At 37.8% G+C, this 23,018-nt stretch overlaps 1 protein-coding gene across 1 annotated transcript; it reads left to right on the forward strand.

Annotated features, from left to right (window-relative positions):
- Window positions 1-12,437: 12,437 nt before the first annotated feature.
- Window positions 12,438-15,738, forward strand: LOC148817143 (adenosine receptor A3). Its single transcript, XM_088939159.1, has 2 exons — window positions 12,438-12,735; window positions 14,864-15,738. Exons 1-2 carry the CDS (start codon window positions 12,438-12,440, stop codon window positions 15,736-15,738), a joined length of 1,173 nt encoding a protein of 390 aa, XP_088795285.1.
- Window positions 15,739-23,018: the final 7,280 nt, after the last annotated feature.

The raw sequence follows: 23,018 nt of genomic DNA on the forward strand, positions 1-23,018 counted from the left end.
TTCTTATCTTTCTGGCTCTTTGTAATTCAACTGGTACAGTTAGTACATTCAATAAAAAAAGATGTTTACACCACATTTGTACCTAGTGCACTAATCCATTCTCTCTTTTCCTGCAGATACAATCCATAAAGCTGTGACTGCTTTTTAATGTATTAACGTGAATCTGTTTAAATGTAATAACTAGTTTTTCGATTCACCCATTCACACCTTGGGTGTGAATCACAGTAGTTGTGACATCTGCATTATAAAACCTAAAATTTGTTGTGAAGGAATAATCTTTTTCTGCGTTCAAATGACAACAATGAAAGAATATTCAAACAAGGATTTGGGATTATTTTGTCTTTCCTCACAGAGCTCTTAATGAATTTAGTATGTGCAGGCTCTTGGTTGGTTAGTTTGTTTTATTTTAACAAGTTTTTAATCTTCATTTATTTATTACTCTATAAGCGTTGAAGCTAGTGAAAGAGATCCATGTGGACGTTATGTTGCTCAGACCTCAGGACTAACTCCATCGTTATCAGTGTGTTGAGTAGGTATAGCACGTGAAAAAATACATGTAAATAGATGCTTGAACTATTCCACTGAAACAATTGATGCCTAGCTTTCTTTGGACATTGGATGCTGTTATCCCTTTTTTGGTCTTCCTCTTTCTGTGCACCTATGGCAAAATCACAAAGTCTTACAAACACTACCAAATCAGACATATTATTTAACAGAAGTTTGAGAAGAGGTCAAATTCTAATCTCACCTTTCCTCTCTCTTATTTATAAGTATTTCTGTACTTCCCACAGCTCTGTGCACATCTTTTCTAGCTGCCCTCCCACCTTCCCAGCTGCACTTTTGCAGCTGCCTCCCTGGTTCATTCCTTCTAAATAAAGGGGGTTATGATAGCGACTTATGTCACAGTCAAGGTAAGATAAAGCCAAAGTACTACTAAAAGTACCCTCTCTTTATATTTGTCAGCTCGTTTGGTCACGATTAGAATTGCCACAGTACTGAATTAAAGATGTAACTTACCTAGCTCTGAGTTTGTCACAACAAAAACTCATGCTGTGAGATGTACTCTGACAGTAACATTATATTTAGCATGTCACTGATAGCGTTCTTTTGTGCTTCTTACCAATTAACTTTGCCTTTATCCATTGCTGCCTTATTCAACCTGTAGCAGCAACAACACTAAGATTCCTATCATCCTCTTTTTACAAATAAAAAGTTAAAAGAATCATGAATGTCAGAATCTTCAAGTAAATGGCAGGATTTATAGTCATGTCTGTCTTTATTAGCTCATGTTTATTTTTCCTCAGCAGATCAGATGAGCTGAGACAGTTCAAGGCGTGGTGCACAAGAAACACTGGGAGCAGTCTGCATGTGTTACCATATCTAATATGTGTATACCAGGTAGCATATCTGATATGAGGTGCAGCTATTTGGCAGACACTTAAAAGTGATTATATTGATTTAAGTATATCTTAATACCTCCGCACTTTGATAAAAGAGCAACCTGCCTTAAAGACAAAGTTGAAGGACTTTGTGGCAAATACAGTACCAATTTACTGCCAATTGTCAGAAAGGGTTTCTTCAACAGCAGCGAAGGCCGGAGGGCAATATTCCAATGCAACCATTTCCTTCATGTTTGCCTGTGGAAGTCATTTGCAGGGTGCTAAAGTTTCTGGTTACCCATCATGAAACACAACATTCTTTGCCTGCTATAATTTAAACATGCTTTAGAAAATATTATAGCTTTTAGCTCCTCACATTTTTTAAGGGGAACTGAAAAGGATGAAGACGTTTATTTGAAGATGGTAATTCATCAGAAAAAATGCTCACTCTTGAGGTCCACAAGAAACATTAAGAATTATACAGATTATTTAACTGCAGTGATTCTTAAAGAAGAAGTAGACAAACTTCAAGAAATTGCTTATAAAGAATTTGCGAGTGCTGAGCTATTACCTACAACATGATTTCTCTGTTGCATGTAAATGCATTTTTCTGGTTCAGTATTTTTGTAGTTGGCGGAAATTAGGATTCAAATAAGGTTAATGATTTTAAAATACGGTTACGCTTATCTGTCTGTACTAAATTCACCCTGGAAGTGCTTATCCTTGTTACGTTAACAAGTCTTAATATCAATTATGTCACACAGCATTTGTACCTCTCAGCTACGCTGCAGAATGGTCCTCATGTTCATTATGCGTCTTCCTCATTTTGAAACAAACTATTTGTCCATGCCTCCCTAGTGCAAGCAGCTGAGATTGTGCTGCTGTATAATAAAGCAGACTGTGCCTTTAAGGCAGGGCTGGAGGGACCTGAGCACCATATGTTTTGATATGAAAAGTATTCAGAGACCTTCGAGCCTGGGGGGACTCTGAGCCGATGGTGGGGTCAGCAAGCAGAAGAAAGGAAACCAACATCTGCCGAATGCACGGTGCTGAAGATACCTCTCGCTGAGTGCATATTAACAAAGTGAAAGCTAGTACAGCTCAGGTAATTCCAGGTTGAATAATCATCTTAGATTGACTCTGGACGGAGGCAGAATTCAGCTTTGGTTTTGGAAATGAAAGGTGTAGTAAGGTATGCTGCTTGGTTTTACAAATTTAGCAAGTGACCAAGTGGTACATCATCTGAACATATGCCAGGTCTTGGAGCTGGTAGCATAGCCATTCTTTAACGGGTGCTTTGTAAGTACTATGAATGTTTGATATTATGAAATAAGGTCATATCGAGTAAAATCACAAGTGTTAAACATATGCAACAGTTTTGGCAAATATATAATATCAAGCTTGCTAAATTTTGAATTATTTTTTTCAATGTATCTATTACTGCTTCACCCTAATAAAAGGTGTGGCAAAACTGAATTTCTCCCCGCAGAGAGAGTGCAAGGTGAGATTATGATCACGTTATGATTTGTTCAAATCTATAGAATCCTTTGCTAAAATAAATGGCTGCAGTAGGGCACACAGGATATTAAGCCACAATAATAAGTAATTACTTTTGTATGGTAGTCAAAAACATTTCTGAGCATTTGTTTTAATATTGTTTCTCACTAACACAATCCTTATTAGATGGAAAAACAGTTTATTCTTTGTAGCTTTTTGTTCGATTGGAGACAATAAAAGAAGGATACCGACAAGGGGAGCCTTTGGCCAGTTTAGCTCAGTTGGTTACTAATAGCTGTTTGGTCTGAGGATTTTATCCAGAGGAGCTTTATCAAAGGCCATGGAAATATAAATATACTATATTGTATGCTCTGTGTGTACCCATTAATACTGTTGCTTGTTCAAAAACTCTAACAAGTTAGGCAATACTTTTCTTTTTAAAATCTATGCAGACTATCCCTCTAGTTTAGCTCTGATTATCTATTGACCTACAGTAAACCTACTTGATGCAGTGTTGTCACTCTTTCTGTGGATGGGCTTTACATTATCAATTTTCCAGTCCTTAGGTACATACATACAGAAAAATCTGGAAACGAAACGAGAAGGGCTATTCCTCCTCAACCACCTGACTGGGAAGCCAGTTGCAGACTCCCACTGCTCTGTGATTAATGATGTCCTATTCTCTGTCCTAAATGCACAGATCTCCCTTAAGTTTCTGAATTGTTTCTATTTCACACTGTGCATAGAACAGTCCCCTAGCCTGACCCTGTATACTGTACATGACCCCCGAGACCATCACTTTGTTGCTTTGCCTTGAACTCTTATGAATGTTGCATCTTTTCTCTGGCATGATGACCAAAATTGAACTGAAACTGTGGTGACAAAGTACTCTCCTTGAAGTCTTACCAGTGCTTTGTAGAGTTGAGACATAAACTCCCTGGATTTAAATTCTATACTTTTTCATATTTACTCAAGCATCCTGTTTGCCTTTATTGCCTCCCCACATTGTTATGAAATGAATCTTTATAAAAACCCAGAAATCTTTTGTGTCTAAAGGGAACTACCTCTGACTTGAACTTTCACCTCCAGCAGACAGAAAGTTTCCCCCAAAAAAGTGTACTGTGCATTTCAGACATTCCCAGCTGTTTAGTTTCGGCAGTTGTACCTGAAGCTGCCTCCTCTAGTGCTAAGGTTTTTGTCAGTACCAAGGAGAATAATTTAAGTCAAAGCAGTTACATCCTTATGATGAGACTTTAATAGGTTAGGCATGTTTAAGTGTTAACAGCAGTGTTGTATTGAAACCTGTTACCCATAGCGCACTTTTGTTTTTATAGCCTGTGCTTCTTCACAGTGCAAAAGACAGTTACAGGCTGTTCTCTGGTAGTTCAGTCATATTAGTATATAGGATTCACACCATGCTTGGCTAAAAAGTGTAAGATAATATGATCATAAGGCCATTGCTTTGTTCAACCCAGACCCTCAAGGGGGGGACTGAGCAGTGTGAGCTGGGAAGGCTTTTGAGGTCACCTTTGTCTTGACACGAAGCCGCAGTCTATAGCATGCTGTGGGCGATGGCTCCCTGCTGAGCAAATTAGTTGTGATGGCTGTTTTGGCCATACTGTGCTTATTGTGTATGCAAATATGCGTTTTGCTTTGTATGTGCGTCTATTTGGTCTAGGAGAGGAAAGTGGGAAGGAGAGTAGTCCTGAGGCACTGTGCCCTTCTGGGAAGGGGCTGAATATTTTCTTTGGATATTCAAACACATCAGTGTGCCTGCCTTTAATGTGACAGTTGTTGTGATCTGAAACAAAATAATGCAGCTAAGCACCTGCCATGCACTGCTGAATGAGAGCACGTAACTATGGGCTTTTGAAGCCAGCTTTCAAGTATGCAGTTCTGGAGGGGTTTGCAACACATTGTTGTGCCCAAGCAACGTGAGCATCGCTGAGCTGATGACCGCCCGAGGAAATCTGAACAAGAGAAAGAGACAGACTGAGTGAGGAGGAGGGACTAAGATGGCACAGTCAGGCAAGGGAGAGTGAGTCCTAGAGAGAGAGAGAAAGGGTGTGAACTATAGAAGAATGAGAAAATCAGAGGCTGGAAGAGGATTAAAAGACTGGAGCATTGGCAAACAGACTGGGGTGGACAGACAGAGGAAGAAGGGGAGGGGATCTGGGGATCCGTACTGGAATGGGAAAGTACAGGTGTGCAGCTGAAAAAAAAAACAGAGGGGCACGTGTCTGTAAGGATGGTTAAGGGGCATTGTAAAATGTGGTTCGAAAACCATAGTGGCTGAGGGGTGACTGGGAGGTTTGGGAGACGGAGGAGGGAGAGAGGGAGGGAAATGGGCACAGAGGGAGGGGGAGAAAGGGAGGGGGCTGTACCTTCGGGAGAGGAGAGCTGGCAGCTGTGGTGGGGAGAGAGAGAAGAGGATCAGTCGAGGAGGGACCTGGTGGTGCTGAGCATCGCAGTGAAATCAGAACCACTTGATTTCACTTAGTTATTTTCTCCTTTGTAAAGCTTTTTACAAAGCCAGGGCTGTGGCTGGGACTGGAATTTACTGTGTTTTTTCTCCCAGCGCTGGATGTCCTGCAGTAGCAAGGCTATTTAAAACGGATTTTGACCATAAGACACTGGGCACTGCCATTGAACACAGGGACTAGGGACTAAGAGTGGAGTTCTGGCCAATTCGCCAACATGCAGGTAGAGAATGCTTTCACTTATTTCCTTTCACCTTACTACAATTTTGTGGTTCTTGAATGTATATGTGTGTCACGATAGTTGCGCAACTGTTAAAAAATACACATTTTGAACAGTCTTTAAGGATCAAAATAAAGCAACCTGAGATTTATAAGTAGTATTGGGAAAACCAATTCCAAATCCATGTATACTGTGTATACAGTATATCTCACAGATACAGTATGGTGGTTTTGAGGAAAGTACACCAAAGAGGAAATGGAGACAAAGTTACTCAAATACTGTACTTATTCTTCATTGCTTATCTTTTTTCATTGCGTATTGTTTTATTCTATAGATCAATAAAAATATTTCTGAGCATTTTGAAATCCCTTAGACTAACATTTCATTTACAGTTCCTTATGTTAAGTTATCAAAAAGAGTTTGGAACATGGCTTTTATAATCCCCTTTCAGAGTGGATAAATGTACATTTAATTATTCATATATACCATACAGTATACTCTGTATGCCTATAGTAGGCTCTATTATGTTTACCGAGAGGAAATAAAAGTGTAATAAATGTGACTGAATCCAATATTCATTTTCTTCTTCTTACCACATCTGAGATTGCTTTTCAGGTTAATGTTTAAACAGCTTTCATCAAAGTCTGACTATCATGCAGTAAGGGCATATGTGTGGTATTTCTGCAGTTCCACTGATGAACCACAGACATACTGTAAGTGAGCAGGGGAAAGAGCAACAGGCTACTGCAGCAGTAACTCTCATTTTTAGTTTGAGCAGTAGATTGACATCCAAATAATGTTTTTCAGGATATTCTTTGTCTCCTTTGAGAGCATGTGAGATTGAATATTTATAATAAAATTAATTGCTTTAGTCACAAAAGCGCTTTCAGTTAAGTGAAACTTTGCGATATATGGATTATTTTCACTATTTAAACATTATTTTGGTCTGCTTGCATTTAACAATATTTACATCGCAGTGATGCAGATGTTGCCCTGTATTTTTATATCATATTATTTATGTATATTTTCAAGAGTTTCAATCTCTGGTTCATTGCCAATTATTACAACGTGAAAAAGGACGTGTTGGGTTACAACTAGAGTTTTTTCATATAAAAATCGCTACAGTTCTTATGATACTGTCCAATCATCACATTTCACTATGGGTTAAATTCACTAACAAAACTAAAGAATTAACTAAACAATTGGTCTTTTCTAACAAATAAGGTACAGTAGCTACGGTTTTGTTTTCATCTAAGTTTCCTTTATCTTGAAGAAAATGATTTTCTGTTTTATTTTGTAATACTGAGAGCAACATTTACAGTAAATTATTTCTTAGTCTACATTGCATATTCATTTCTAGTTTGACAACATTTTTTACCTGTGCTTGCAAATTACCATACTCCATTTCTTAAACTGGGTATTTTTTTCCTTTAATCATTTGAATGCATTTCTTTCTTAATTGTTGTTCTAAATTATCTGTGCCATTGCTTGGTGTTTTGGCTGTGTTGCCTTTGATGTATGAAAGCATGAAACTGGTCTATCCTTTAAGCAGAATATAGAAAAGCTCTTTCCAGATATCTATTCTATCCCAATATGCTCTTAAACCTTGACACACTCCTGAAACTTCAATCTTTATGAAAAAAGAGTTACAAATGAGACAAGCCCATTCAGTCATCTGGCCCATTTTAGTAGGAAATGCCCCATTTTAATGAATTACACGTAAGTGGTGTGAAGTGTGTGATTAACCAGATCTGGTTATCTTGTATGAGATGCACTACCTATAATAGAATATGCAAAAATAACTATTATTGTTTTGATTTAAGTGCAGTGTTGTTACTGACTAATACCATCAATTAATGTTACAACGATGGCAGCTCTATACAATTATCACCACGTTATATGAGTGCTAAATACCTGAAGTAATTCTCTATATCTGAGCTAAATATTCAGCATTTGAGGGTTTTTTGGGTTTCATCAGTTTTTCTGTTAAGTACTCGTTCGTAAATTAACAGTCTAGTTTGAATTACTGTCTCTGTAGATCTAATACTGAGTCAAAGGAAGAGCAAATCAGAAAAGTGTGCTGGGTCAGGCAGAGTCATGGAGAGTGTGGGCTAACCGGAGTGACACCCCTCACTTCTAACTGTAGTGTCTCACTTTGGGTTTTAACCATTTTTGAAGTCTCATGGGCTTCTTCACAGGTAGCCACTTCATTTCCTTATGAATTCTATGACATCAAAGAGCCAAAAGTAGGGCTGTGCTTGACGCTGTAATTTACTTGCCAAATAAGCCTTTTCTCCCACTGAGGGGGTTTGCAAGCAGGTGGCTTGATCACATGCTGAATTTGAGAATAAAGATGCATACTGACGCTGGAATTCTGCTGCCCAGGGTTGCAGAGATACTGAGTTCATTATTCCGGATCACTGTTCATAGTTACTCACAGCCACCCAGCTCACAGAAAGCATCAAATCCAGCCTGCGGCATCATCTTCTCAATCTACTCAGTGTACTGAGAAAAGAACTACTGAATGCTACTGCAAAAGTTGCCCACAAATATTATGTACACTGTGCATTCCAATCATGTCACTCTAAATAATTGGATTTGTATCTATAATTGCAATGTTTCTGCAATGTGCTGTGGGCATGAGAGACCTCTTATGGGACTGTAGGTGTATTAATCGTGATAATATGTGCAGGGGTTCCGTCTTGTGTAATGTCAAAACAATGGGGAAATTAAATAAGATCCATTATCTTACTGAAGCGTTTTGAGTGAATTATGGTTGCTTAAGGGTAGAACCTTAATCTGCAACCTTCCAATTCTGAATCCACAGCTTTAATCTCTGCTTCACACTGTATTACACTGCCTCATGTATGCCTTTTAAAATTTCAGGCAGACTCATTAATTTCCCTGCTCTGTGCCGAAAGGCTTTGTTCAACATTGATTTCAAGGCAGTAGCCTCCAGCTATTTTTTAAATAAAAAATAGACAGTTTCATAAAAGCTTCAGTAAAAATTCAAAACACCACTGATAATTGTTTTAGAATGTTTGAGTCTTTTCGTTTCAAGAAAAAAATCAGAAAGTCTTTCTGTCACTTAAAGTGTCTTCTTCGGCACTGAATGAACGAAACTTTTTTTGGCCGTATGGCCTAAAAGACAGATCGTGTATAGATTTTGCTTTCCACAGTGCTTTTAAATAAGTAGTTCCTAGATTAAGCTTTCTGCCTTTTTAGCGGAGTCACTAACAGTAAGAGAACACAGCAGTATTAGGGTACTCTTAAGATGCTGTTCTACTGTTTGTTAGTTTTTTCATTATGATGAGTTCAGGAGCTCCATATTAGCAGAGATTTGTATCTGCAAATTTAAAACTTTGAGTAGTTCCATCAGGTACTGTGCTAACCCCTAACATAATTGTTAGATTAAAGTCCCTGCACATTTCAATAATCTACAAAGACTCTGATTCCTTTAAAACTAAAAACAATACTGAAGCAGGCAAAGAGTAGAAGGAAAATGTGATATAAGGTAGAAGTTTGTAAGTAATCTCAACACTTCATCTGCACAGTTCACATTGGAGCACAGCCATTATTCTGTACGTATGCAATTCCCCAGGACAACATAAATACTATTATGCAAATACTGTATGTTATGCATTTACCAAATAGTGACATCTAGACCCTATCTTCTTAAGTAATTAAAAATTAGTCAGCAAAAGCAATGTTCTAATTTGATATGAGACAGTTATTTAAAAATATGCCGGTATGGTGTCTTAGGATCAAGCATGTATCCTTTTTTAATTAAGGATCTGATCTGTTTAATATAAGCCCTCTTCAAGAGTAATTATTTTTTCAGATTGAATCACCTGCAAGACTGAATTTACATTCAGTTTTGAATTCACTGTCTGAATTTACAGGCAATTTCTCTTGAAGAGAAATACCTGAAACATAGTTTCTGAAAGTTGTAATATTAAAATGTTAATGATGAACAAGCTTTCACTCGTACTGTGTATTAAATATTTGTTTGTTTCCTAATTTAATTAGATTTTAAATGAGTTACACAAATAATATAATTCATGATTTCACACAAACAGTGTTGCTAATTAAAGTACACAGTATCGGTAATGTGTTGATTTAAAAAACCCTTCCACTTATCTACACTAACATTAATCTACCAGGGGAAGCTGAACTGCAGAAAAATATGGAAACTCCTAAATGTTGTCTTCCCTTGCTGTAACACTCAGAAATTTCAATTTAAATCAATTTCAATAAAATCACATTGCAGGAGAGGAATGGCAGGTGGTTTCTTCCTCACTTGTGAGTTGGCTGGTGGGGTTAGCATTCAGACTCCACTCTTGTCTTAACTCATCATGTGTCTTAATGTTAATGCAGGCAGAGAGCCACTGGGGAGGAAGTGTTTCAGTCATCATCTATTTATATCAGTCGATCAGTTACAGTATATCATAATGAATGTGATAGAGGGATGAAATATGTACCGAATATTGGGCTTAACTCATCTAGCTGAGAGAATGCCAGCCTTACTGTGAGAATAAGGCTGCCCAGTCACATCCTCACTTTCACAAGGAATGAGCTAGGGAGCTGCTTCAAGGGTGTGAATGCATTGGCAGGTGGAGTAAGAACAATGCACAAAGAGAAGTCCGGGATTCGAGATGTACTGTATATATGTTCGGAAGTTGGTTTAAATTAGGATCTAATCTTTTTCTGGAATTTCTGTTATAAACTCCATATTGCATCATTTGTTTTCTGCCTTTTTTGTAGTGTTTGAATCTCTGACTTCTTTAGTGGTGCCAACATGCAGCTGAGCCATACTCGGTAGTCTGAAAAGCACATCCTGGTACTCGGTTATCTTAAGCATTACTTGCATCTTTAGTTAATCTGATCTCAATCCCACAGACCACTGTCAGTATCCTCCTTTCCCTATCATTGAAGACAGTTTTTCTTCATCCAAGATTTCAAAAAGGATTTGTTAAATAGCTTTTCCACAAGGCTATTTATGTATTGAAAATGTACTAGCATAATAATAAAAAATAAGTAAAATAAGTTTTTACAATTGTTTCAACATCACATACTGTAGTCCTCCAAAGTCAAGTTTAAAAAAACATTTTAAATATTTAAACACCATATTGAGAAGATTTTAATTTTCATTACTGTTTTCTTTTTTTGAATCCCTAGCTCTAAAAGACCCATGTGTTTTTGGAAAAGTTATTAATCCCAAAGGGCTGTCTATATGCATTACCTGTAGATATCACGTTGCTCTTGGATATTGTGTTTATCCTTTATTTAGCATTAAAAGATAATACTCTTTTCTGTCTCAGTGCCCAGATAAGCTAGAAAATGAGAATATTCTCACCTGAAATTAAATATTCACCTTCTGTGTCCCTTGTTCTTTACTCCCTTCATTGTCTATTTTAATCTGTTTTACATCATTTCCTTTTTTTTCTTGATATAGATTTATTTTCACATTCCAGCCAAGACAATGTCTCTAGCATTTGAAATGCATCTTGATTTCCAGATTAAATAAAGAGCTAGAAACCTTGTAACCTCGTGAATCTAATTTAGGTCTAATCACATTACTCCCCAGTGCACTTACTGTAAGTCACTGCATATTAAGGAGCTTAGTATGAAATTAATTTAAAATCAGGCTGGAAAACTCAGGTAATTCATTCCAGCTTACTTTTTAAAATGCTGCATTGATGCTGCACACAGTTGTGGTTATAAATGATTTAAAGAAAATGCACAATTAAGTAAATCCTTTTTGGTAATGTCGTTACATGTTTAAGTGACTGACGTGAAATTAATAGATTTAGATATTAAAGAGCAAAAGTAATGTTTAATGAGAAATCAAGTCAGTGTTTAGTTACCCTTCTGTAATATTTGATACACATGTGACAGGAACCCCGTGTATATACTGTACTACTCGGCTACTTCTTCATTGGAGTGTTCAAATGTTCTCTTCGCTTCCAGCTATATTCACTTTAAAATATTTCTCTGTTTTAACTCTCATTACTGAAATGGTGATCATATGACTACATGATTACTGGGACAGTTTAAGACCAGACATTATTCTAAAACCGCCCTTATAAAGAAAATTGTAAAAAAAAAGTGTTAATTCCAGCATTATAGGAGAACTCAGTATTCAGAAATTTAAGTGATGTCTTAATGTTTAATCATTTTAAGTAGTAAACTTAATAGTGTTCAGTATTCTAACTTAGTATACTAACAGTGAGACAATATGAACAGTTCCTGATTTGTGTAAAAGTGTCATTTTATAACAAGTTTTTTAGTGAATCCTATTTTATAGTTCCAACCTGTCTCAAGTGAATTTGGTTTATAGAAGCTTATAGAATTTGCAAAATTCAGTTTGTGGCAAGGCCATACTGTAAGACTTACGTTTTAAAAAAATGTTGTGTGGTGATTTTTACGGAAGCTTATTAGCACGCTGTAGATTTTTGTTTCCTCATTGTTTCTTATTTTCAGTAAAATAACTTTCTGTTTTGGAAAGTATTCAGTCACACATACAGATTCCTGTATATCCGGGGACATTCATCCCTCACGTTATATTGAGCTGTGCTTCAGCTGCCTGTAGCTATTTCTCAACCTTTCTTTAATTTTTTGTTTTACATCGTCCAGGGAATTTTACATCCTAAGGGTTGTGTTTTAAGACCATTCTCATCCGTTTATGTGGCTAAGGGAGGGGTCGGGGGGACTTGTGGATGGCAGACTGGTGCAGTCCATTCAGCTCATACATTTTCTCTGCTTCTTCTCTCCTTCCGGTAGGGCCACCCTGCGGACTGCTACACTGGCCCAGGGAAGAGGCTTTCCCGGGGCTGCTGAGTGGCACCTGAGGTGTCTGGAATGGCTTCGTTATCTGCAGTGTCGGCTCTCCTCAGTAACCTCACTGGGCCCTGGGGCACAAGGGGGCTGGCGGCCCCCACATGGGGACCCAACTCCACTGGGGCAGCTCCTGCCGGCCCTGGAGATGGGGACATGAGGGCTCCGCTCTGCACCTTCTGCTGCTGTGGCCTCCTGAACCGTACACTGGCGGTGGTCTTCATGGTCAGCCTGGCCTTTTCCATTGTCATAGGCAATGTGGTCACAATCACGGTCTTCCTGCAGACCCGCCAGTTCCGCACACCACAGGGCTACCTCAAAGGTAACGCGCCACACACTCCCACAATCCCCTAGGCCCTGGCCAGTTCAGACCAGGAACTTGAGGGCTGTCAGGTCCCAGACTAGAAACATTATAAATGAGAGGAGCTACTTAGTCCATGCTCATCTCATTGCTAGTACCTGACTGAGCTAAGAACGCTCTCTCTTCTTTCTCTCTTCTTCTTTTTAAAGGGTTTCACATGGAAATGTGAAATATGAAAGCAGAGGTGGTTCCAGACTCAAACAGTCCCCTTTGCAAAGCAGTGTCTCCTGTTTTCTCTCTAGGATAGCCCTAAACCTAGTTTCCAATTGTGTCCCAGGGTATTGGTGTTCCTGCTGATTTTGAAGTGGTTGTGGTCAGTGTCTTTCAGGAATTTAAACACCTGCATCAAGTTCCCACACAATCCAGTCGGTTCTCTTAGACTGTTACAGTAAGACATTCCCTTCAGACCAGGTAAAAGTCTGGATCCCCTTTTTGTATTGCCTCCAGAGCAGCGATAGCCTTTATCAAGCATGGGCACCAAAACTGAGCGCAAAATTTCAAGTGAGGTCTAGCTAATGCACTGTGGCGTTTTAACATGATTCATCTTTTAAGTGCAATGTGCACGAAACAATAAATAATCCACGTTTTGCTTAGAAAATGTTCTGTAGGAGGTTACTTTTCATAAAAAAAGACTTCATTTACTCTCAGTGCCTATTCTCTTTCATCCATTCTGAATAAAATATAGTTAACTACTCATCGCATTTTTTATAAAGGTCTTTGAGAGATTTTTCATGAAAAGAAAAAAGGAGTTGGTAATAAAGAAATACCTTTTCTTGCCATTGCTCAAACACGAAAGGATCTTAGTTTCTCTACAAATTCTTTGTAACTTTAATAGTCGCTTTATAGGTCATCTAATCTCACACTTGTAAGTGCAAAGTACTGAATTCTGGCACATTTTGTTTTTCACTGTATTTATGTACATTTGAGCATAAAAATTAAATGTGGATACTGAATTTTGCACAATGCCACACATATGGCATCACACACAAATGGAGGATATTTGTTACATATGTAAATAGCCTTTAATTCTAATATACTATTGTAAAATCAAATAACAAAAACAGATCTACAGTATATCTGAATTTATATCAACATTTTTGGGTAAACTTTATGTATGTAAAGTGTATTATTCCTTGCAATATCTATAATTGCCCAGAAGAGTCTGGGCAATTATAGATATTCTATAATATATAGAATAGATATATAGATATAATCTCCTAAACATTAAAGTCATTTAAAGTCAAAGTCATTAACCAGAGACTGCATGAGAATGCAGTACTCTACAGTATATACAGTATAGTTACTCTATAGGTCTGCTGAGCTATGAATGCCCTTCTGTTTTCTATACAGAAAATATTATCATGTGTCTTATATATTTTTTATTGAATGGTTAAGCTGCAGCCAGCAATTTAAAATGGAAAGATAAACATCAAGGATGTTTCCTCAATAGGCATTCTGTATTAATTTCTCTATTACGGCAGACCTCTGCTGCTGTCGGATTAAGTCATCCCAAACAATAAGCCACATTACTAAAATCATCAATTAGCTTTGGAGTGTTTGGAGTATGAATATCCAATATCAAAGTCATTTTGTCGCAACAGGAAAACTATTTCTATTGCATCCATGTAGGAACGTTTTCTTCAAAATGTTCAAAGGCACAAAGCTAGCTTTCATTTGGAAAGAACTACATTGCATCTTGAAAGTCCTGTGGTGAATCTGGAACAGAGTGTATCTTGACCTTAGAAGATCAAATGCTGGCTAATGTAACCTATTTCCTCTTGTCAAGTCTTTATTATACGTGATGTGTGACTGCAGATTCTGTTCCAGTCTTTGAACCTGGTTAACTGCCCTTCTTAACAAATAATGATAAAAAAAGAACAGCACACAGTTGTCTACACCCAGCATGGCACTTCGTCCACTTTTCAGTGTGTTTGTAATAGCTTCTGTCTGGATGCTAATCAACTTGTATAATATTCTCCGGAGATTGAAAAAAGCAAAGCATAGTAAGTATTAATGAGCAATGATGTTTTATATCATGTTACTGAAAAAGCAGAAATATTAAAAACTGGTTACTGTGTTGCCCTGACAGTGTCCCTGGCATTGGCAGATATGATGGTTGGCTTGCTGGTGGTGCCCTTCTCCGTCTACACAGAGATCACTCTGATGGTGACCAGCACACCCCCTGCCTGGTACCAGGGGGACTCTGTGGCAGCACATGGGGGCCTGGAGAGCTCCTGGCAGCCCTGCAAGCTGATTGGCCCAGTTTTTGCAGGCTGCACCTTCGTATCCATCAGCACCATTTTCCTGATGACCGTGGAGCGCTGTGTGGCCATCCTGAAACCCTTGCATAAGGACTCCATATTGACCCATCGGCGCATCCTACTCCTCATTGTCCTGTCCTGGGTGGGCAGCTTCCTTCTAGCCCTGGCACCCTTAATCCTGACCAATGGCTTCACGCTGGAGTACAACGAGTGCAGCCGCATGTGCAACTACGCCCCTCTGTGGGATGGTAAGCCCCCTCCACCCAAGGGGAACATCTTGCTGCTCTTCCCTGCCTTTGACCTCACGTTGTTAGGGCTTACCCTGGTGGTCAATGTCATGTCCTTCACCAGCATCCGGCGCTACTCCCAGAAACGCAAGCTCCTGGCCGAGGGGGGTCTTGGAGGGGACAGTAGCACTGGCGGGTGCTCACAAAGACCATCCTTCTCGGACATCAAAGCGGCCAAGACAATTGGCATCCTGACATTTGCCTTTACGGCCTCCTTCTTCCCCATTGCTGTCTTCGTCCTGGGCAATGTGGTGGGATATCAGTGGTGCAACTTCTCCTTCTTCGCCTTCTGGATCCTGACCTCCAACAGCTGCTGCAATGTCATCATCTACAGCGTGCGGGACCAGCGCTTCCGAAAGGGGGTGGCCGTGCTGTTTCGAAAGGAGCCGGTGCCGCCACATGGAGAGAAGATCTGAGACTCCAGGTATCCACTTCACTTCAGGGACTAAGCAACCAACTCCAGGGATTCTCTTTAGTTTTGGCCAATTGGACTTGTTCGTACAGTACAGAAGACTCTTGATTTATCACTGTGTGTCTGTCTTGGTTTTCTAATTAAGAAGCCAGATAGATCGACGATCGTTTCCATTTTATTGATGAACTGTGAGAAAAGCAAAGCTGGTAATTGTCATCAAATGTCAGATTATCCCAAATTTAAGTTGAGAAAGTATTTTATTTATTAATATGATGCTATTTTATATATAAGAAGAATTTCTGAAAAATTTGGCCCAGTTTGTCTCTGAGTGCATGTTGTCCTTTTAATTAACTTTATTCACAGGAAATACGAACAGTGGTTCAAGTCAATTGCTAATGCAGGATTTTACTACCACTGAAATGTGACTTGAATTGTGTTATTCCAGTCACTTTCAATTGAGACCATATTGTTGTGTTACTTCAGCTGAGAAGACAGGTCGTCCTGCTTGAGAGCAAAACAGCAAAATACCTAATCTTTCAATGCAGTACTTGTAACAAATAACAGGAATCAATGAAGCACTTTTCAAACTGCATTATTTTACTGTGTTCGTTTATGGTGTGAAACAATAGTGTCAACTGTGGAATGCTGAGAACAAATGTTTAAGGCTACAGAGTGCACTTCCTAACAATAAAAACAAGATGTTTTTTTTTTTTACTTTTGACAGGCCCAGTACACTATTAGCATTCGTTTTTTTACAAATATACAGACATTGTCACAGAAAGAAAAGGTAGCATTTTGATTTCTCCAGATTCAAAAGATGGGTTCATTGCTTTTCCCTAAAGAGAGATTCTCATCACATTATCAGACTCACTTGCATCAGTCTATTATAAATTGATTACCTATGAAGAGTAGTGAAAGAGAGTGAGGAGTGAATGTTCTATATGCTGAGTCCATTAGCTGTAACATGAGGACTGAAATGAAGGACTAAATGCAGAAAAAAATTAACAAACAGATCAATTTTATACATCAATTTGCACCAGTGGTTAAGGAGAACAAAAGTTAGCAGACAATCATGCTCTGATACCAAGAATGTGAACCACCGACCTAAACAGACACACTATCCTTGTTACATTGTAGTGCCAGTCCTCACTTACAAAATAAAGCTATACAGTAAAATTACAACAGGAGTAAGAAAGATGTAACAGTTTTCCTTGGTAGTCACTGATGTCAAGTGTGGCTGCTGGATGTTTTTTCTGAATTGTTTTTTTAATCAGCAGAAGAGATAGTGATCACAGCGTCTTCACTTGAATCATAGTATTTCCCTAACGTAAAAAGATTTTTCGATATTCTTAAGCCATAGTTTAGTTTAATTAATATAGATTTCTATTTCACATCAACAGCATTGAGTTTTGATGTGCTGTTGAAGTGAATTTATAGGGATAGAAATATATGGTACATGCACAAAAAACATTTTGATCTGACTTTGAAAATAGAATCCATTGGATTCTTATAAGTATTATTATTATAAAATAGAGATTATTACTACAAAATCCCATTTTGTTTTTTTCACTGTTGCATTGTTCTATCAAAGACAATAAACATAAATTCCAATTTTACTTTGGTAAAGAAACGTTTTCTGGGCAATAAAGTGAGAGACAACATTCAGTTAGGGCATAAAATCATTTTTTTTCTACCAACATTGCTTTCAGTTTTTTGGTCAATCATTTGTAACATTACCTGGCTAAATATATTTCTCTAACACATTTTTGGTTTCTTTTATTTTAGCTATACAACTGCTGGTCTGAGCTCTGTCCAGTAATTATACCTGGAGTGAAATATTTCCTTTTAAGGAAATATAGTGACATCTGATGAAAATTAAAATCAATGTGTAATTTAATAAAATGGAGTACTTAATTAGTAGATTAAAGACAATTGGTTAATTTGACTGTAAACATGCTGCTTTAACTTTATTGCACACCTACAGTATAGATTATACTTTTATTCTATCCCTCAGAGCCTGCATAGTTGATATATGAGATGTGATAATCTATATTACCAGCATTGCAGTATTCACAGAGATGGCAAATTTTTATATTTTCTAATAGAGTTTTTAAAATAAAATTTTTGATTGTTTTTTGTTACTCCAAAAGCCTGTTGACATATGATTTTTGCTGGATAAGAATACTGTTCCGCCAAAAACAATCTATTACATTTGCTTCAGTAGTGATAGAGAGAGAAGGTAGACTAGCGAACATCACTGCTAGCTGGGCCAGGTGAGGGAGATTAAGAGCCTTTTCACAGCTTGTCTTCTGATAATGTACAATTTGATTCTTCTGAATCACTTCTTATGATTTCTCAATTTTTATTTATCCTGCAAAAAGTGTTGGCATTAATATAAAGGAGCTCTGTTCCTGGGGATTCATAAATTAATTAAATGGATTCAATGAGTGAGTTATTTTTAGTGTAACCTGTGGAAAATGGGATCACACTGTTGGAACATCTGTGTTTTTCAGACTTGAGTTCTACTTACACAGTCTGTCCCAATACCTTGTCGGTTTCTTAAAAGTGACTTCCACTGGCAAAAGGAAAAATGTTTTGATTATTTTGGAAGAATAACCATGCCCATTCTTTGTAAGCAGTTTAATTCAAAAGCTTATTTTCTTTATTAAAACTTGACTTTGAAATTTAGACTCATCGCATCTGTTCCGATGTCATCTTTTTGGAAAGTTAAATTGTAATTTTGGACGTAAAAGAATGGTTTTGAAATTTTCAGAAATCGATGTTGCACAGTGGAAGGCATGGTGTTATATAGGTAGACAGAGAAAGATCAATATGCTATTACTGCCTGTTGACAGCCTTCCCGCAAAAGATCATTTAAAGCAATGACACAGATACAGGAGATTTAAAAAAATTCAAATCATTAACTTATAGTAACTTATGTGCCCCCAAGTCCACTGCGTCAATATCAGGTCTGAAAATGATTTCTGAGGGCACTACTTAACATTTGTGCCAGGGATAAGACTAATATTAACCACTTTTTGTCTTCTGAATTATGCTTTGCATCAAAGTCAGCCTCTTGGTAAGATAGTGTAGTTCATTATTTAAGAATGTTTTCTTTTTACTTTCTTTGTGGATTAAGACTGAATGCTGTCTGATAAAATCTATCATCCCAAAAATCTCTTTGTTGCTCCCAAAAAATGGCCTTAAGTATTTGTATGCTTTGGTAAAACTGGAAAGAGCAACAAGCTAGATACGATGCAGAACAACCATGAATGCTTGCTAAAAAGCTAAAAGGCAAAATTTTGTGAGATAAAGTGACCAAATAAGGTACTTGCTTATTTTATGTTTAATGAGATTTATGTCATAAACATTTTCAATTTTCTGAAAACCTTTGCTGCAGGAATCTTTTCGTAGTAAATAGATTTCAATAGTGTGTCCTTAACTTCTGTACATAAAAATCTGTTTACTTCTAAAGATTGGAATGAATTTGATTTTTTTAAATGTCCCCTTAATGTGACGTCACTCATCTTTAATCAGAATTGTTAATGATCTACAGTAATGACCTAATAATGGGGGACCAACAATTACTGCAGGTTAATGTCTCTGTTTGTCCAGTTTCCAAAATGAATGCTTTTTATTTTATTCCAATTTAGCTATGACTCTTTTTTAACCCCTCTTTTTTTGTATTCCCCTTCAGACATAGAACGTTTTTCCCTCAAAAATATTTATGTAAATGCCATAAATGTTACAAGATTGACTCAATTTAATCTACGTCTGTGTTTTGGGCCTCTTTTAAATCTGGGAGTTTGTGACATATCTAACCTTAAAAGCCAGGGTGCTTATTTCTTCAGCCAGGTAAGTTGTCGCCAAAAACTAAAGTATTAAATTCAATTTATCATCCCTCTGTATTTTTCAGCTCGTTTCATCATAACTAAAGTTTGTCTGAACTACTGAAGTAGTGTTTCTAAACATAAGTTCAGGAGGCAGTCAAATAGTAGTATCGCTCTTCTGCTTTCTTACAAAGAAATACTCTGTTTACCACAACTTTCCATATGTTATTTCTAGCTCCCCTTGCTCCACTGCAGATTAACCCTTGTAGCTCTGGTTCATTCCTTGTAAGTGAGCGGGGTTGTGACAGCACTGATCTTACAGCCAAGGCTGCCATTTCCTCAGCCAGGTGAGTTATCGCCAAACACTGAACTGTTAAATCTGCTATCCCTTTATATTTGTCAGTTCACTTCATCATATTTAGAACATGACTAAACTACTGAAGTTATAACTGTACTTGTAGTGTGGATATATTTTGGTGGTCTGCACCATATCAGAACATCACTGTTAATGCATATCACTTTACAATCTCTATTTACATTGATTTAAGAAGCTGCTTATAACAATGTGAGATCTCATCAGAGCATTTGACACTGCGTGTGTGTGCCGACATGCAGTTTAACATCAGTATTTCTGATCCAAATCAATTGGAGTTTGTTTGAAGGTGTGCACTTGGTGGCATATGTTAATGGAGTTCATTTTTTTATTTTTGCATAATTTGGTGTGACTGAGTTCATTGAGCATAATTATTCACGCCTTTGTGCAAATCCCATTAGGGCTGCATTTGCCAGTATGTCTGTGTGTTGTGAGGGTGGGTATTTCAGTTTGTGCCCTTTACCACTGCCTAGGCATTGTAGGCGAGAGACTGACAGCCCTATTCATTTTTTAGGACTCTCCAAAGCTTATCAGCATTACTTTCCTTTATTTAATTATGTTTTGGACAGACAACATGCTTTCTGCTTGTATTTTGGAAAGCAACACAGCTGCTTTCCAATTATATCCCAAGACAATCACTAGCAATGTGTTTTTCAGAGACCAAACAATTAAATGCTGACACGTCTACTTAAAATGCAGCTCATTAATATTCTGCAGTTTTTAGATTGTTATATAGAGTGTTAAACTGTTTTTCTTGTGCAGGACACAAATATTTGCAAAGCATTTGCAGTCACATGGGATTTGACACAATTTTCTTAAAATGAAAACAAATATTTTTGTCACAGTTTTAGCATCTTGGAGTTTTATGATCATTTTGTGGAATGTTTGTTTTGAGGAAAAACAGGTGTAATATTACAGTGGTGTTAACAAATACTTCAGAAATACAGCCTTGTGTGACAGTCTGTAGTATTGTACAGTTTATTTCCATGTACCGTTATCATTCAGATGTTTTCTGTTTGTTGCTTAAGCTGAGACAACACTGTGAGCCTTACCTGACAGGAAATACTGCAAAAAATGAAAGTAGGAACATTTTTCTGTGCTCTACTGGTGCTGATGATGAACTACATAGATAGATAGGTCATAACCTTAATCTGGGGTACTCCTAATCTTTACAAGTATATGTACAGTATATGACAATAAGGATAAAGATTCAGAAATGGGTAGGTTTCTTTACACTTTAGCTTAGTTTATGTGATATTTTTCATTACCAATTATAACGAACGTTTCATATTGGTATATCTATCAAGAGGGTAAAAACTGACATGCACAACAACATTAGAAATTCTTATTATTATAATAATTATTAAGATAGCAGAAATAAAATAATTTTCATTAATTGCTATTGTATATTCATCTGCTGTGGAACAACTGGGATCTATACGACTGCAAAAGTCTCCCATTCATTTTCTAACTGCTTCATCCAATTCAGGGTTGTGTTAGAGCCACTTTTCTATCCCAGCAAGCAATGGGCACAAGGCAGGATACACCCTAGACAGGACACCCCTCCACTTCAGGGCACGACAAAAACAAACACACCAAGGAGCAATTTTCCCAAAAACCAATTAACCTACTAGTATGTCTTTGGACAGTCAGAGGAAACCAGAGCACCCAGAGAAAACCCATGTGAACACTGCAAGATCATACAAACTCCACACAGACAGCACCCCTGGTCTGGGATTGAACCCAGAGCCCCTGCACTGCAAGACAGGGATGCTAACCACTGCACCACCCTGCCTCCTTTTCAGTTTTATGATCATGTAAAGACAAGGCCTGGTAGTGAGTCTGGTTTGATTTGGTAGATGTGATGGATGAACTACTGCAACACTTCTTACAGGCTCCTAATGTTTAGTACACCTTGAGTGACAGTGATCACATTTTTGAAAACTCTGAATTATGTGAAATGACAAGCTTCTCACTTCCAATTTACTTTGTCTGGGATGACTGATATCTTTGCACAGCTGAGTATATGTTTCAATACAGCAGTATCAGTTGAGCAACACTGGGTAAGGATGGCTTCCAAAGATGCACGAATGACTGAGAGGTGGTGAGAGGGGGCTTCGTGAGAAGACCTGAAACAGGGCTGACTGGTGGTGTTCATAGCTGGAGGAGTAGGGCATTGTCTGGCAAGGTAGCAGTGTACCTTCTCCCCAGAGCTGAGAGAGAGAAGTCCAGATGGTATAGGATGACTCCCAGGTATTCCCTATGCTTTACCATTAGTACACAAATGCATGGTCTCAAAGACTGTGTGATGAGAGGGCTAGTGATTGGAAATGTTAGTGAAGACCATGGATTTGTATATGTTTTTGACAATCTGCTCGCCTCTGTGCCTCAGTCAGAGTCCCCACATGCTCTGTTGGTGCTTGGTGCTTTGGAGAGTAAGAGTGAAGACATAAGTTGATCATTTTACTGCAGACTGAGAATTGGGCGAAACAGATTTAATCACGTTGAATATTCCAGTGCCGGGTTGAGGTGAAATGATTTTAGTGAAGACTGTGGTTTGAGCGATATGCAGTTAATCTAACTGAATACTCTAGTGCCTGATTGTGTTCAAATGAATAGTGGGTGGTTGAAGAGTAAAAATCGTGCGACACAGATTTAATGAGGTTGAATACTCCAGTGTTTATTAATCAATGAAGACAAGGTGAAGAGTTGATGAGAAGGTCTATGAAATAAAATGAGCACACGCAGTGCTTTGGGATTAATTGAGGTAAAGACTGACGATTCAACGAGAAGATCTCGTGTTTTATGCGAGAAGAATTAAGTGAATAGCAACCTGGAAAGAAGAAGACTGGGCAATCTTTCCTGAAAGGAGAGCAACATGAAGGAGATATGAACCACTACAAATGTTAATCCATCAAAACAGTAAGTAGATGAGGACATTGTGGGGTAGCCTGTTAGTTGTCTGTCCCATTGACTCTCATTATGCTGTTTCTAGTTTGCCCTTCATACAAACAAGAAGGTGTCTTGATTACAGCAAGAACAGGACATCTTATAAAGGCTTATATAAAGGAAGTCCTATTA

The sequence above is a fragment of the Atractosteus spatula genome, chromosome 21 (assembly GCF_055471065.1).
Source record: "Atractosteus spatula isolate fAtrSpa1 chromosome 21, fAtrSpa1.hap1, whole genome shotgun sequence".
Classification (NCBI taxonomy): Eukaryota; Metazoa; Chordata; class Actinopteri; order Semionotiformes; family Lepisosteidae; genus Atractosteus; species Atractosteus spatula.

What these genes read in the sequence shown, in the direction of transcription:
- LOC148817143 (XM_088939159.1), top strand. Translation starts at nt 12,438, where the DNA reads ATGGCTTCGTTATCTGCAGTGTCGGCTCTCCTCAGTAACCTCACTGGG. An exon ending in ACCACAGGGCTACCTCAAAG is followed by an intron (nt 12,736 to 14,863) that starts GTAACGCGCCAC and finishes TTGCCCTGACAG; the next exon opens with TGTCCCTGGCATTGGCAGAT.